General features: G+C 46.5%; 1 protein-coding gene across 1 annotated transcript in view; it reads right to left on the bottom strand.

Moving 5' to 3' along the window:
* Window positions 1–16417, bottom strand: part of SLC5A7 (solute carrier family 5 member 7) — a 38349-nt gene that overhangs the window by 5183 nt on the left and 16749 nt on the right. Inside the window, exons 5-8 of the mRNA XM_006114558.5 lie at window positions 14874–15022; window positions 12919–13053; window positions 3200–3353; window positions 558–775 (exon numbers count right to left, since the gene is read on the bottom strand). Coding sequence (XP_006114620.1) covers window positions 558–775; window positions 3200–3353; window positions 12919–13053; window positions 14874–15022 — 656 coding nt within the window. The remainder of the gene's footprint in view (window positions 1–557; window positions 776–3199; window positions 3354–12918; window positions 13054–14873; window positions 15023–16417) is intronic.

The raw sequence follows: 16417 nt of genomic DNA, 5'->3' as shown, positions 1-16417 counted from the left end.
ACTTGGCATTCACTCTGAAATTCTTGCAGCTTTAGGGAGAAATAATTTAACATAGTGCACAAACAAAAAACCAAGTGGAATGACAACTGAAGTTTAAAAATAAACCTATCATGAAACAATTTGTAGATGTGAGAACATATCACTTCTTCGTTTACTCTGTCAGGCTTTGAAGCTATAGTTCGTTCTGCTCAGTTTCAGTCTGTCAAATGATTTCTAAGCATTTTTATGTTAATCAAAGTTGTGAAAATCAGTATCTCTTATGTTAATGATGTAATAAAATTTGTATTGACTATAATAATTAGGAATTGTTCAGGTATATTGCAACATTATGAATAGAGCTAAATACAGTTTCACCAGATGTTACTTCTTCATCTGTCTATTTAATTACAATTCCCAGGATTTCTATGAATTTTCATTTTCTTCATTTAATATTCTGTAATAAGAGAAATGTTACATTTTATTTTACTGTAGACAGAAACAAATGGAGAATATTTCAGCGTCACTTTGAAAGTCTCCCCAAAACCTTCCTGTTAAAAACAATTGAAATTTAATCTTACATTTTGTCGAAATGAAAGTTGGTAAATATTTCGAGCAAACATGGAACTTGCTGACAAGATTGAAGAGTCAGCTGATGACATCACAGCAGCAGATACTGCACCAAGGCCAAAGAAAGAAATATAGACAGGACAAAGATATTGAAGCACAATTGGTAAAATCATATCTGCTTCTTTTCTGTCCGTGGGGTCTGGTAAACCATACATAGTCCTGTTCCAATCTGTAATATAAATATATATATACATATAAATGTAGAGGATGCATATTGACTTCTTTGCCTTTGTGAATAATCAGTGATCAGTGCATAATGTCACGTTCATTCATGCTCATTGAGTCTATGCAAACCTTGCCAATTTGAGTTCAGATGATTGCAGCAAATCCAAACCAGCTGTTCTGCTTTGCAGGGGGTTTGTACCACCTGAGGTTCAGTAGGAGGGGTGGGCTCATTTAAGCCTGAACAATCCAACTATAGCTGGCTACATTTTCTGATTTCACAGAGAAATTAATGGGTTGTGCTACTGTCTTCCCAACCTCTAACCTCTGCACCCAAAAGATCTCTTTCTTTTTATTTATATGTTTTGATGCAAGAGCCCTCAAACCTCCGTGCCTTTCTGGTAGCTTTTGGACAGTGGTGTAACCTACTGTCCTCATCTGATTCTTTGAAATCAGTGTGCTGGACTATCCCCCTCAACCATGAGGCCCATCCTAGGAAAGGTCTTCTGCTTCCAATCCTCCCAATCATTAGAAGCATCACAAGAAACAGATTCTTGGTGCTGCAGATCACAGTTCTGCACCACTCTTTTTCTCTGGGTGTCACATCAGGATAACTAAAACCAAGAAAACTGTCTTCCTCTGTACAGCACAGCAAGGGGTGTTAAGACCTCAGACTTCCCTAGAAAACGGTGCAACAAAAGGAGCAACCACCTTTCCTCTTGTTGTGTTGCTGAATAGTAGTAGAAGGAAGAAATGCCCCAAGATGTCAGTGACTGCCAAACACACGGTGCCTTTACCTACTTACTTTACCCCTGCCCAGGTGTTTGGAGCAGGAAATATCTTTTTGTTATGCTTGCATAGTGCCGAACAAAATTGACCCCATGACCCATGCCTGAAGCTCCTAGGCAATATAAAGGCAAATAATAAATGGCTAATATCAGGATGTAACTCAAACTAAAATATGGTAGCAAGTCTGCGAACACTGAGGAGAGGCAAAATAGTGGCAGCAACAGGAACAGAATTCCGGTTGTACTAGCACAGGGTTCTGCCACTTGCACAGTAGTACAGTCTCCGTTAGACAATATTTACAGAATGTCTATGACATATACACCTCATCTGCTCTGATTCCATTCGACAGAAGGTCGTTTTAGACATTTGCAATAGACAGATCATGAGCATATTCAAAATATATTAAATATTTATAGCATTAGACTAAACTGTGGGATACTCTGAGTCAGAAGAATGTTCTATACAGGCAGTCTCCGACTTACGTGGATCCGACTTATGTCAGATCCGCACTTACGAACGGGGCTTTTCTCTCCCCGGAACTCATGGGCGGCGGGTCGCCGCCCGTGTCCTCCGGGGCAAGAAAAGCTTATCTCGGTCTCCCTGGTCTGCTGGGGGGGGGGGGGGGGGGGTCCAGCAAAGCTGCTGGACCCACCCAGCAGACCAGGGACACCCGAGAAAAGTCGCCACCTGGGCGGCTTTGCTCGTTTGCCCGGGAGCAAAGCTGCCCAGGCAGCGGAACCCCCGCTGCCTGGGCGGCTTTGCTTGGGTGTCCCTGGTCTGCTGCGGGGGTCCAGTGGCTTTGCTGGACGACCCCCCCCCCAGTAGACCAGGGGGACAGGAGCAAAGCCGCCCAGGCGGCAGGGGTTCTGCTGCCTGGGCGGCTTTGCTCCCGGGCAAACGACCAAAGCCGCCCAGGCAGCGGGACCCCTGCCACCTGGGCGGCTTTGCTCCTGTTCCCCTGGTCTGCTGGGGGGCGTCCAGCGGCTTTGCTGGACTCCCCCAGCAGACCAGGGAGACAGGAGCAAAGCCGCACGGGCAGCGGGGTCCCTCCGCCTGTGCGGCTTTGCTCGGGGGCAAAGGAGCAAAGCCACATGGGCGGCGGGGTCCCTCCGCCTGTGCGGCTTTGCTCGGGTCTCCCTGGTCTGCTGGGGGGGGAGGGAGTGCAGCTAGTGCGCCCCCCCCAACAGACTAGGCTTTTGTTGCGGGACGTCTCGGGTAGAGCAGCTGGGGTGCTGCCGGGTTGGTCCTGTGGGAACCTACCGGGCAGCGCCCCAGCTGTTCTGTCCCAGGCTCCAGATTCAGCAGCTGTTGAAACTGATCAGGCTGATTCCAGGAAGCTGGGGGCAGAGCAACTCTGCCTCCGGCTTCCTGTAGGCAGCCCCTGGTCAGTTTCAGTGGCAGCAGCTGAATCTGGAGCCAGTTCCGACTTACATACAAATTCAACTTAAGAACAAACCTATAGTCCCTATCTTGTACGTAACCCAGGGACTGCCTGTACAATTAAATCCAGGTCTATTCTTGTATAAAGGAAATCAGGAGAAGTTTAATGTTATTATCTGGCTGGATTATATGGAACACACACTCTGTTAAGGGTTTCATACACTGATAGCAATAGAGGTATTAACTCAGGTCACTCATTTACCTGTTGATGCTCCTATTGCGCCAATGAGTATTGCAGGAAGGGCCATCACAAGACAGCCAAAAGCAGCCAGAAAGGATAATACTTGAGCATATGTGGCAGATGAAGAAGAAAGAACTCGTTGAAAATATGCTTGCCATGGGATGCCTCCCAACATCTGAAAGTACAATAAACAACACTCTGTCATTTCTGGTTTACTGAGGGTTTCTTTATCATATTTACATACATCGGAATAGGCAACAGCAATAACCTGTTCCTATCCAGAGTCCTAGCTACTTCAATTATATATGTAATACCAAAAATTTCAGCTAGGCATAGCCCATAAGAATTATCATAGAATCATAGAATCATAGGACTGGAAGGGACCTCGAGAGGTCATCGAGTCCAGCCCCCCGCCCTCAAGGCAGGATCAAGCTCCGTCTACACCATCCCTGACAGATGTCTATCTAACCTGTTCTTAAATATCTCCAGAGAGGGAGATTCCACCACCTCCCTTGGCAATTTATTCCAATATTTGACCACCCTGACAGTTAGGAATTTTTTCCTAATGTCCAATCTAAACCTCCCCTGCTGCACTTTAAGCCCATTACTCCTTGTCCTGTCCTCAGAAACCAAGAGGAACAAATTTTCGCCTTCCTCCTTGTGACACCCTTTTAGATATTTGAAAACCGCTATCATGTCCCCCCTTAATCTTCTTTTTTCCAAACTAAACAAGCCCAGTTCATGAAGCCTGGCTTCATAGGTCATGTTCTCTAAACCTTTAATCATTCTTGTCGCTCTTCTCTGTATCCTTTCCAATTTCTCCACATCTTTCTTGAAATGTGGCGCCCAGAACTGGACACAGTACTCCAGCTGAGTATTGAATATTTTCACCCTCTCAGGTAACACTGCAGTATTGTTATGTGTAATCACATCTCTTGTTTTCTGTGCAGGCCATTCACTTGAACAATCATCATTGATATTTTGCACTTCAGTATCACCAGTCACCCAAAGATCTCAATGGGCATCACAAAGACTAATTAAGCCTTACAACAAAGATTAGGAAATATTATCAATTAATTTCATAGATGGGGAACTGACAGACAGATTCCCCCTTTGAAGCCAACAAGATCTACCTTAGGCACCAGTGGGATTTGAAATGAGCATTTCATTATATGTGACATATGTTTTAGACCTCAGAACCATTAAATGATGGACTGTGTGATGTTCACTTCCAACTCAATCCTCAATACTTCCTGTAAGCCATGCAGCCAAAGTAATACCAATAGAAAGCCTGAGACAGCTGTGGCACAGAATTTTCAAACTCTCATAATGGTAGAGAATTTGTTTTTCTTTTAAAATTTATATAAAATATATAATTTTAAATAAAAGAAAAATATCTTTTCTTTTTAAAATGGTGTCTCTTCTTCTATCTTGGTGGATAACAGGAATAATGTTTGAGTAAATTTAAAATGACATGAAAATCTAAATTAAAAAGTACATTATTAAGATTGCAATGGCAAGACTATCCTGAAAGCAAGGTTTGAATAGTGTTCAAAACATAAGGGATGTGACCAAACACTGAACAAAGAGAAAACAAAATATTAAACAGAGGCTCAGTAACTGAGCACCATCCATCCTGTACTCCAAGTGTGGCAGGGGTCCTGTGAAAAATCATAGAATCATAGAATTATAGGACTGGAAGGGACCTCGAGAGGTCATCGAGTCCAGCCCCCCGCCCTCAAGGCAGGACCAAGCTCCATCTAACCATCCCTGACAGGTGTCTATCTAACCTGTTCTTAAATATCTCCAGAGAGGGAGATTCCACCACCTCCCTGGGCAATTTATTCCAATATTTGACCACCCTGACAGTTAGGAATTTTTTCCTAATGTCCAATCTAAACCTCCCTTGCTGCACTTTAAGCCCATTACTCCTTGTCCTGTCCTCAGAAACCAAGAGGAACAAATTTTCTCCTTCCTCCTTGTGACACCCTTTTAGATATTTGAAAACCGCTATCATGTCCCCCCTTAATCTTCTTTTTTCCAAACTAAACAAGCCCAGTTCATGAAGCCTGGCTTCATAGGTCATGTTCTCTAGACCTTTAATCATTCTTGTTGCTCTTCTCTGTACCATTTCCAATTTCTCCACATCTTTCTTGAAATGTGGTGCCCAGAACTGGACACAGTATTCCAGCTGAGGCCTAACTAGTGCAGAGTAGAGTGGCAGAATGACTTCACGAGTTTTGCTTACAACACACCTGTTGATACAAACTAGAATCATATTTGCTTTTTTTGCAACAGCATCACACTGTTGACTCATATTCAACTTGTGGTCCACTATGACCCCTAGATCCCTTTCTGCCATGCTCCTTCCTAGACAGTCGCTTCCCATCTTGTATGTATGGAACTGATTGTTCCTTCCTAAGTGGAGCACTTTGCATTTCTCTTTATTAAACTTCATCCTGTTCACCTCTGACTATTTCTCTAACTTGCTAAGGTCATTTTGAATTATGTCCCTATCCTCCAAAGAAGTTGCAACCCCACCTAGTTTGGTATCATCTGCAAACTTAATAAGCGTACTCTCTATCCCAATATCTAAATCCTTGATGAAGATATTGAACAGTACGGATCCCAAAACAGACCCGTTGTCTATGATCATACAGTTAAAGACTGTTATGGAATCAGAGAAGATAAGAGTTGGAAGTCACCTCAGGAGGTCATCTACTCAACTTTGGAAGCCCCGTGATACTCACAGCATATACCAAGAGCCACACAACGTAAGTGTGATTGCATATACATGCAAATATATATGCAAACATATGCAAATTTCACACTGACAGGCAGGATTACAAATATTAAGGCAAGACTACACAACACACAGGCCCCATTTAAGTCAGTTCTGCTGATGTTAATAAAATTCAATATTTACCTGATTTCCACCCATATGACAGCACTTTTAATGAGAAATGACAGTCCAGGAATTTACCACCATCCTCCTAGTGAAATAGTTTTTCTTAATATCCAACCTGGACCTCTCCCACTGTAACTTGAAACCATTGTTCCTTGTTCTGTCATCTGCCATCACTGAGAATAACTTAGCTTGATCCTCTTTGGAACTGTCCTTCAGGTGGTTGAAGGCTGCTATCAAATCCCCCCCCCACTCTTCTCTTTTGCAGTCTAAATAGGCCCAGTTCCCTCAGGCACTCCTCATAAGTCATGTGCCATGGCCCCTAATCATTTTCAATACCCTCTGCTGGACTCTCTCCAATTTGTCCACTTCTTTTCTGTAGTGGGGCCCCCAGAATTGGACAAAGTACTCAGATGTGGCCTCACCAGTGTTGAATAGAGGGGAATAATCACATCCTTCAATCTGCTGCCATTACTCCTACAAATGCAGCCCAATATGCTGTTATATTTCTTGGCTACAGGGGTGCGCTGTTGACTCATATCCTGCATCTCATGCACTGGAATTCTCAGGTCTTTTTTTTTTAAACTGCTTCTTAGCCAGTTGGGTCCCCAGTCTGTAGCAGTGCATGGGTTTCTTTCATCCTAAGTGCAGGACTCTGCTCTTGTCCTTGTTGAACCTCATCAGATGTATTTAGCATGAACCCTCTCCCAACTTCCTCTGCTTATAGCCCTCTCCCAGATCCTCCTGCAACTAGATGTACAGTATATGAATTCCCTTCCAGTCCTATGATTCTATGATTACTGTTAGAATTCAAACACAAGGACATTGGAGGATTTGCTAGCAATATCAGAAGTATGAGACCCAGAAGAAACATTTGAACTACAGCATCTCTCAACTTTTATTAGGATACTAAGGCATGACCAGAGTGCATCAAAGCAAGAAGGCTGAAAGACTGAAAGATGTATCTAAGCCCCCTTAGTGCCTTCAGTATAATCCACCTAAGCAGAAGCAAGTTCAGCTGCTGTTGTATGTTAAATTAGCCTCAAGGCCACTCTAAGTCTGCCCACAGTTCTATGGAAGTCAAAGGAGGCCAAGAATAGGCACAGTGCAGCACTGCTCTAGTTTTCCTCCAGAATGCCCCTGTCCTAGGAGTTTTGTTTGGGGGAGCCATTTCATTGGCTCTAAGCAAGATAGGGAGTCCTCTACCTACACTGGGGATAGGACCCAAGTAGGGAAGTGAGATCCTGCTTTTAGGGTACCTTTGTGCGGCTGGGGTGCAAAATGGCTACACTACATAATGCTGCACTAATAGCATGGACATCCACTAGCAGAGCCAGGCAGAATCTGGGGCAGGGTGCTCCTTTTCTCCCTCTGCTGCAGCACTGATGTGGGAGCCAGCATCACCCCCTTCCCCTGGCTGGGTCCCTGCCCTGGGTACCGTCCACTCAGTGTCTGAGTAGGATTGCCAGGTGTCCAGTTTGGAACCAGACAGTCCAGCTTTCGGTTTGGGATACAAATTGAGAAAATATAAATGAGCAAATATAAATGTCCAGTATTTTCTAAATAAGATGTAATGTAGATTGTGATGTAATGTCAAAAGTGTCCAGTATTTTTGTTGAAACCATCTGGCAACCCTTTGTCTGAGCCATGTTGTTCCTGTCTGCACAGGGCGGTAAAGCACCAGCAGGACAAGCGACAGGTAGTGCTGTGTGGGCTGCAGTGGGCCCAGGTGCTGAGCAAGGCTGCAATGCACCTTCCCCTCAGGAAGGCTGCCCCCACCCCCAAGGCAGAAGGAAAAGGCAACTCACTCAAGGGCTGGGATGAAGGTCTAGTGTCTCCAGCGTCATTCCACCAGTAATGATAGCAGAGGAACTGCAGCCTGTTCCTTTGCCACAATGGCAGCCAACACCACAGCAGCTCCCTGGCCTCCCCATGCCACATAACACTCTGGCCCCCAGAGCAGCCACACTGCAGCCCCAGCTCCAGGCCCAGCAGCTGACCCACAGCCTGCCACAGAAGCAGCTACCCTGTGGCCCTACCCCAGCTCCAGACCTTCCCCAGGGCTGAAGCTGGCATCAGAGCTGTGTGGAGACTTCCCAGCTAGTCCTGGGTGGTGGCCCCGGTTATGCCTGGGTGGCAGGCCCTGGCAGGTAGAAGATCTGTTGCCATGGCCACACAGTCCCGGGCCAGCCCTGCAGGTGCAGGAGCCCCTGCTATAGCCCCACAGCCCTGGCCCTTGCCCCGACCCCTGGAGCAGCTGGGCAGTTATTATGTAGCTCTGGCCAGAGACCTGGGTAATCGGTGATAGCAAAGAACTTCCCAGCTGAGCTCTGCATGTCTCCCCCCAGCAGCAGCAGTAGCTCACCTTCTATCAGCACGCTGCTGTGCGGCTCTGCAAAGGAGGCGGGCAGGCGGAGAATTTTTTGTGCGCAGCACAGAGGCGCGCAGCTTAGGGGGAACTATGCCCTGGACCAGTGTTCCCTTTAGGATTTTCCATCCATGAGTGGAGTGAGTTTTGTCTTGTGCACCAACGGTGAGGTCACATGTGCTTGTTTGGGTGTGTGCTACTGTGGCACCCACCAGTGCACTGCTCCCCAAGAGACTCTCCCAGGTAGCACCCCCCCACATGGGGAGATGGTGAGTTACGCCCCCCCCCCCCGGGGAGGATTGCTCCCTGGGCAGACTGTGTGCAGGGCAGGGACTGCCCCAGGCTGCTTCTCATGGAGCTGGCTGTGAGTCCCCACCTGGGGCAGAGGGAAGGGTTTCCAGGGAGTGAGGTGCGATGGGTGGGGCAGTGACATGTGGGAAACAGGGGGGAATAGAGAATTGGAAGGCAGGGGGCTCTAAGGGGCAATAGAGAAGTGCAGGAGGCGGGGAAGAGAGATGCAGTAGGCCCCAGCCCCAGGAGTAGCCGCACCACAGCCCAGCTCCAGCTTAGGGCAGCTGCCATGCGGTCAGACCAGGGAGCAGTCAGGCAGCCACTTTGTGGCCCTGAACACAGCTCCAGCCCTGGGGAAGAGCTGGCACTGGCTTTGGGAGCAGCCCCACCACCACGTGGCCCAGTGCCTGTGCGGTACCAGGCCTCTGACACATGGCCGGCACCAGCCCCCTATCACACAGCTGGCCCTGGTCCCCTGCCCCATGGCCAGCCCCGGCCCCCCACTGCACAGCCGACCTAAGCCCCGGCCCCCGGTTCCTAGCCACAGCCCCTGGCTGCTGAAGCAGGCCCTGGCTCCCCTGCCATGCAGCAGGTCCTAGCCCCCCCAACTGGAGCAAGCCCTGGTTGCACACCCGCCATGCAGCCCCAGCGGGCCCCAGCCACTGGAGCAGATCCTGGCCTCCCCTGCCACGTGGCTGCAGAAGATCCCAGTCCTTCACTGGAGTAGGCCCCGGCCACCCACTATGTGTTCTCAGTTGGCAGCTGGAGCAGCCTCCCACCATGCAGCCTCAGTAGGTCCCCCCAGGAGCCACCCCATCTCATAGTCCCAGCCACCCTTCATCACACTTTGTGACAGCCCCCCCGCTTCACCATGCCGCCTCAACTGGTCCCACCTGGAGCAGCCACCCGCCATGCTCCTCACCTTCCAGCAGGAAGGTGACCACTGCAGTGCGGCTCTGCAAAGGAGGTGGGTGGGGGGATAATTTTTTGTGCTCAGCCACGCAGGTGCTCACCTGAGTGGGAACTATGCCCTGGATCAATCCCTGGGACACTGCATCATACCAGCTTCCAACTAGACATTGAGCCATTGATCATTGCCCAGGGAGCATTTTCTATCCACTTTATAGTCCATTCATCCAACCCATACTTCTTTAACTTGCTGGCAAGAGTCCCTATCATCCGACCTAAACGGGACCGACACATGGTCGGATTACCGAATATGTCAGATGATACAGACTCTACTGTAGAGAGCAATGGAACAGCTGATGCCGCTCCTGCCGGGGACAAAGTCCCCGCAGAGCAGCATCAGCTGTTCTGTTGCTCTCTAGGAGAAGCTGCTGCTGCTGGGACACTTCCAGGCAGGAGCAGCAGCAGCAGCAGCAGCAGCAGCAGCAGCAGCAGCAGCTTCTCCTAGAGAGCAAGGGAACAGCTGATGCCGCTCCTGCAGGTGACATATCATCTGACATCATCTGTATCATCTGACATATTTGGTAATCCGACCATGTGTCGGTCCCGTTTAGGTCGAATGATAGGGACTCGACTGATAGGGACATCCTCTGCAGGAGCGGCATCAGTTGTTCCCTTGCTCTCTAGGAGAAGCTGCTGCTGCTCCTGCCTGGAAGTGTCCCGGCAGCAGCGGCAGCAGCAGCAGCAGCAGCAGCTTCTCCTAGTGAGCAACGGGGCAGCAAGCGGGGCCATTCTCTTGGCCCGCGCTGTATCCGACCCTGCAGCTCCCGGGGACTTTGTCCCCGAGAGCTGCAGGGTCGGATAAAGCGGAGTGTCGGATTACCGGGTGTCGGTTAATCTGGACTCCATTGTATATCATGTCCACCAATTTTCCCATATCCATAGAACCAATTATCTCATCATAGAAGGCAATTAGGTTGGTCAGGCATGAATTGCCCTTGATGAATCCGTGTTGACTGTTCCTGATCACCTTTCTCTCCTCCAAGTGTTTCAAAATAGATTCCTTGAGGACCTGCTCCATGGTTTTTCCAGGGATTGAGATGATCATAATGTATAGACACAAGGGAGCCCAGTAAAGGTTGCAAATTAAATTCTGACAATTTTTGGATGTTTGGCTTGGCAGTCTTACTACAGGTGTGTGCGTGTGCACATGTATAATTTCCTAAGCTTTTTAAAAAAGGCAAATGGAACAACAGAAATTCCATCATGTAGCATTATATCAACACCCTTATGAGTCATCAGCAGGGTGAGAATATGTAGAACCATCAAATAAACCTCTTTCCCATCAGCTAACAGAGTGAGTAACAGGGACAATAACGTGTTTTATTCCTCTTCTTTGTCCCCTGTTTGGCCAAATTCAACAGATTTTCACAGGACAAGTACAAATCACATCCCTGGCATACAGGCCATCAAATTCCAATTCCCTTCTCTAAAGCATGGGGACCTTTGGCTTCTCAAAGAAAAGGTTAACAGTATTTTTTAACATGGGCTAAAAAAAAATTTCTAGCTCAATTCTCATAAACAACTGCACCATTTTGGCTGAAATTTTATAAATAAATACATTCATTCAGCCTGAGGCATTCACCTGGAATGGAAAGTTGTAAGTTCAAAGAAACTGAAGCCAGGTTGTTATAATCCAAAGTGTTTGACAAGCGTAAGAATAAGTGGAGTTAACAGCCATTCCTATAGCCAATGGATTTTGCAAACACTAAACTGATTTTCATTCTGACATATGTCTGTCCATCCATCCAGTCTTTCTAATTCATCTACAACTGCGACATCTTTAGTCAGTTGTATATAGTATTTATTGCCACCCACAATATAGTCCTCTGGCAAAACATCATCTGTTAAATATTATCCCTATTTAATTCATGAACTTTAACTAGGTCTACTCTTTTAGATAAACAATATTTAATTGCTTTGCTGATAGGCCTCCACTTCCGCTGCTGTGCTTTCATATTTTACTGAAATATCATTGAAATCAATTGACTATCAGAATATATCTGTCTTGGAGGGTTAGCTATGTTAGGGTACATCTACACTAGTCCCCTAGTTCGAACTAGGGAAGCTAATGAGGGGAACCGAAATTGCTAATGAAGCACGGGATTTAAATATCCCGCGCTTGATTAGCATATTCCCGGCCGGTCGCCATTTTGGAAACTGACTAGCTCGAAGTAGCTGCCCACGTCTACAAGCGTCAGAGAAGTGGAATTCCGAGATAAACCCCTTAGTTCGAATTAACTGTTACTCTTTGTGGAATGAGGTTTAACAGTTAATTCGAACTAAGGTGTTTATCTCGGAATCCCGCTTCTCTGCTGCGTACAGATGCAGGCAGTTACTTCGAGCTAGTCAGTTTCCAAAATGGTGACCGGCCGGGAATATGCTAATCAAGCGTGGGATATTTAAATCCCGCGCCTCATTAGCAATTTCAGTCGCCCTCATTAGCCTCCCTAGTTCGAACTAGGAGGCTAGTGTAGACATACCCTGTGTCTGTAACTTAAAAAATGACGAGTAGTCCTGTGGCACCTTAGGGTATGTCTACACTACCCCCTAGTTCGAACTAGGGGGGATAATGTAGTCATACGGAGTTGCAAATGAAGCCCGGGATTTGAATTTCCCGGGCTTCATTTGCATAAAGCCGGCCGGCGCCATTTTTAAATGCCGGCTAGTTTGGACTGCGTGCCGCGCGGCTACACGCGGCACGAACTAGATAGTTTGGATTAGGCTTCCTAACACGAACTAGCTGTACACCTCGTTCCACGTACACCTCGTTCCACGTACAGCTAGTTCGGATTAGGAAGCCTAATCCGAACTAGCTAGTTCGTGCCGCGTGTAGCTGCGCGGCACGCAGTCCGAACTAGCCGGCATTTAAAAATGGCGCCGGCTGGCTTTATGCAAATGAAGCCTGGGAAATTCAAATCCCGGGCTTCATTTGCAACTCCGTATGACTACATTACCCCCCCTAGTTCGAACTAGGGGGGTAGTGTAGACATACCCTTAGAGATTAACAAAAAAATATATAGGCTCACAAATTTTCGTGGGTAAAACTCACTTTATCAGATGAATTGAAGCAGCGGTCTAGAAGTTAAAATTCTCCATGCACAGTTTTACTGGCATCTTTTAATTAGTCACTTTACATTTACATATGTCACATGGCAATACAGTATGGATGATTAAATGCTTTATTCTCTCATACACTCCATTACTTACCAGTAAAAAGAAATTGTCAAGCCAGGAGTAAACATCAAGTGGTTCAATGGATCCAAGCCAAGACTCTTCCTGTGCTGCTGTGAATCCAATGTTTTTAACTGCAGGATGTGACATTGCAAAAGGAACACTGATCCACTATAACCAAAGAGTGACATTTTATTGAATGTAAAAAGCTGTAGAAATATGAAATTATTGTATGAGAAATATATTCAGCATTTTCCTTCTTACTGTGCACTTCAGTTCAAATGCCAATTTTAAGCACAAGAGAACCACATTCGCTGCTGGTTTTACATGTGCTAGGGGAGTTTGGCATACAATGTAGATACACACACAAACCAAATGTATATAGATAAGAGGGAATTACGCTATAAATCAATGTTTCTCAAACTTTTGAAAGTTGTCTCTCCTTCTGGAAAATGAAACCGCCTGCATTCCCTGGTACTGGAGGAGGGACTTATAATTTGGCAAGGGAGGCAAGTGTTTGCCCCAGGGATGTGCCTTGTCCAATTCTATGAAATTCTGCTCAAATTTGGTCAAGTCTAAGCTTTAGAAAAATCACAATTTGCACATACATCTTCTTTGATTGTAGCAGCTAGAATCTCTGAAGATTCCATCTGCACTAGGCATGCTCCACCCCAGAACTGAGCAGGATTTTTCCTTCAATTGAAGCTCTGGGCTGCTGCAAGTTGCGCTGAGTCCAAGTCTGGGCACCTGAACTGGGAACAGGGAGCGTGTCTCTCTTATGCTTTCATTGGCCTCCACAGTTTAAAAGAGGAAGCTGCCTGATTTTACTGCAGAGGGAATTGACTGGACCTAGCGGGGAGTGGAAACTGAGGTGAAGGTTATCAGGATTGGAGAGGGAAACTGGGAGTGGGCAGAGCGGTTGTAGGGAGATTGGGAGGCAGGGACCAGGAACAGGGACAACCAAGAGTAGTACAGTATTATTGACTATACTGTCATACATACACACAAAGGGGCCAAATTAAGGCTTGTGGATTAAATTCATTTTAAATTCAGGCATTTCCTAAGAATTGAATGTTTGACTTTGCAACCCTAATAATGTTATTTGAATGCAACTATTGTTCATACAATATTGTATCACGTGCAATCATTAAAGGTCTGATTCTTTGCTGCATCCACTTTATATGGGACAGGAGAGAAGGGAGGTTGATCAGTAAATGCAGTAATGGATCCATGATTCTCTGCTCTAATCCCAAATCCTGGCATATTTTAAGGCAGTCTAGAGACTGCTCTGAACTGTGCCTGAAGTCTATGGTACCTTAGGTACCATATGCCAACTGGGGATTTCTGGAGCAGTTCCCCCTCTAGCTGCTCATCATCCTTACACTTCCTACTCCTCTGTGATGTAGGCTGCTGGGAGGGAGATGAAGACCAAGGGACTGGCTCCTGAAATGCTGTGCCTTTTGGGACTCTCCCGTACCAGGTATATCCTAGCTAAGGTGTTACAACAAGTGTTGTACTGCCTGAGTTGTACAAAGAGGTGGAATGAGCTAAAAAATACAGTCCCGTGTCCCTAGTTTCAAACTCCTGCTCAGCATCAGTGCATGGGCTCACTGGCACAAATGCAGTTCTGTGCTCACAGTGACCCCCCCAGGAAGCAAACTGGAGCAGTTCTGCTTTGCAGACTGGATTTGGAGGCTTTGCATGAGGAAGTGGGGACAGGTAGTGGATTGTCCTAGCCAGCTGACTCCTTCTTGTTGGAGAGGTGCTCCAGAGCGCACCTGCTTACTTTCACCCCAGGTTGTGTCCGAAGAACCACACTATTCAGCAGCATGGTGAGGGGAAGGAATTTTTTCTCTTCGCTGCCAGTGATCATACTCAGTTCCTAATCTCCAGTTTAGACTGGGGTCTGGGACTCTGGATTTCACCCATTTTCCAGACCAAGATTACACTTAGAAAAAAAAACCCAATGAAATATAAATGAGGAAACTCACCAGCCCCAGGAAGATGCAGAAAAGCTGAACCACATCAGTGTAGGCTACTGAGTATAGTCCACCCACCAAAGTGTACAGAATTGCAATCAGGGCAGAAACAATCACTGAAATGTTGACATCAATATCAATGATCACACTTATAGTGGCACCTGGAGGGGAAAACAAAATACTTTAGCTATTCTGCTCTCTCCAGTCTCCTTTCAGAAAGCTCAAATCAGTCTCAAGATATGTCATGATCTGCAAAATAAAACTGGACTTTTTCTTTTGCCTGTTTTTTCCCCTTAAAGATCCAGTTGATAAGTAAGGTGCAGTATGGAGCTGCATATTCTGTCTCATCTCAGGAAGACAGAATGCTCAGTGGACCTCCTGATCATGCTAGGGATATGGGCTTGCAGGTACACCTCTTTCCAGGTGACATCTGTATGCTCTGCTCTATGGGTCAGTGCATGGTTGCAGAGCAAGGATATAGCCTTGTCTCCTCCACACCTCATTTGCAGCACCAGATGCCTTTGAAGGAGTAGAGGTAGAGCAGTCTCTGTGCTCTGTTAATTGTAGCGACTGCCATCCTGCCTCTCTCTGACTCAGCTGGATAGAGGAAGGAAGGAAGGAAGGCTCCTTCATACATCCTCTCATACTGTGCACACTTACAACAACCAGGAGACTATGCCTTTGATTTTTCACTCTGTCCAAACTGTGCTGACTTCCCTAATTCACAGCTGCCCAACCTTGGCTCCAATTAGGACTGCACAGGGATGAACCTCACTTACATCACTGAATGATGGAGTATAGTGGAGCTGTGCTTTTCCATGAGCCTTCCTGTCCTGCCTACAGCTCTTCCCCTTATGGCGGACAGCAGAGGAATGGCAGGGATAAGGGGGCAGAAGAGACACCTCCACTGGATTTACACCAGAGGTTAATTTCCCTGCCCAGGCAGAATGTTCCATCTACCTTCTTCAATTGCTTAAAGGCCACTTTGAACTGCCTTCACGGGGCAAAGTAGCCAGCCCCTTGCCTTTCCAGATGTTTTGCATGTGGCCATTACTCTAGAAATTCACTGCTTTTGTAGAACTGATTAAACGCACCTGATTCCTAGAGAACAAAACTTTAACATTCATTCAAACAGAAAATCTCAACAAAGCAGTTGCTGTTTTCCTTGGATGAAAAAAAGCCTCACAGCGTGCATCTTTTATCATTCATTTTAAAAAGCCTTCCCTCGCTCATTTCAGAATGTTGAATTTAAACTGTCACAATGATTTGCAGGTGTGGTATTTCCACAGCATGTAATCACTAAAGTCCTTGTGCACCCAGAGTTGGGAAAGACCTAGCAGTCTAGCTCCTACAGAAGCTGTGTTATTTTAGGATTTCAGGGGGCAAGTGGGAGGCATGCTGTTACTTCAACAGCTACCTTCAGAAAACCTCCAAGATTCATGGTTTGGGGGATGGGTCCACAGACCTTTTTTAGATAGCTGCAAACCCATCTCTTTCTCCCCATGAAGAGGAAATTCAAAGTAAAAACCTATGGAAGTTCTATTCCCCAGAGTGGA

Source organism: Pelodiscus sinensis, chromosome 1, assembly GCF_052426305.1.
Source record: "Pelodiscus sinensis isolate ZL-2025 chromosome 1, ASM5242630v1, whole genome shotgun sequence".
Taxonomy (NCBI): domain Eukaryota; kingdom Metazoa; phylum Chordata; order Testudines; family Trionychidae; genus Pelodiscus; species Pelodiscus sinensis.
This window is presented reverse-complemented; position numbering and strand designations above follow the sequence as displayed.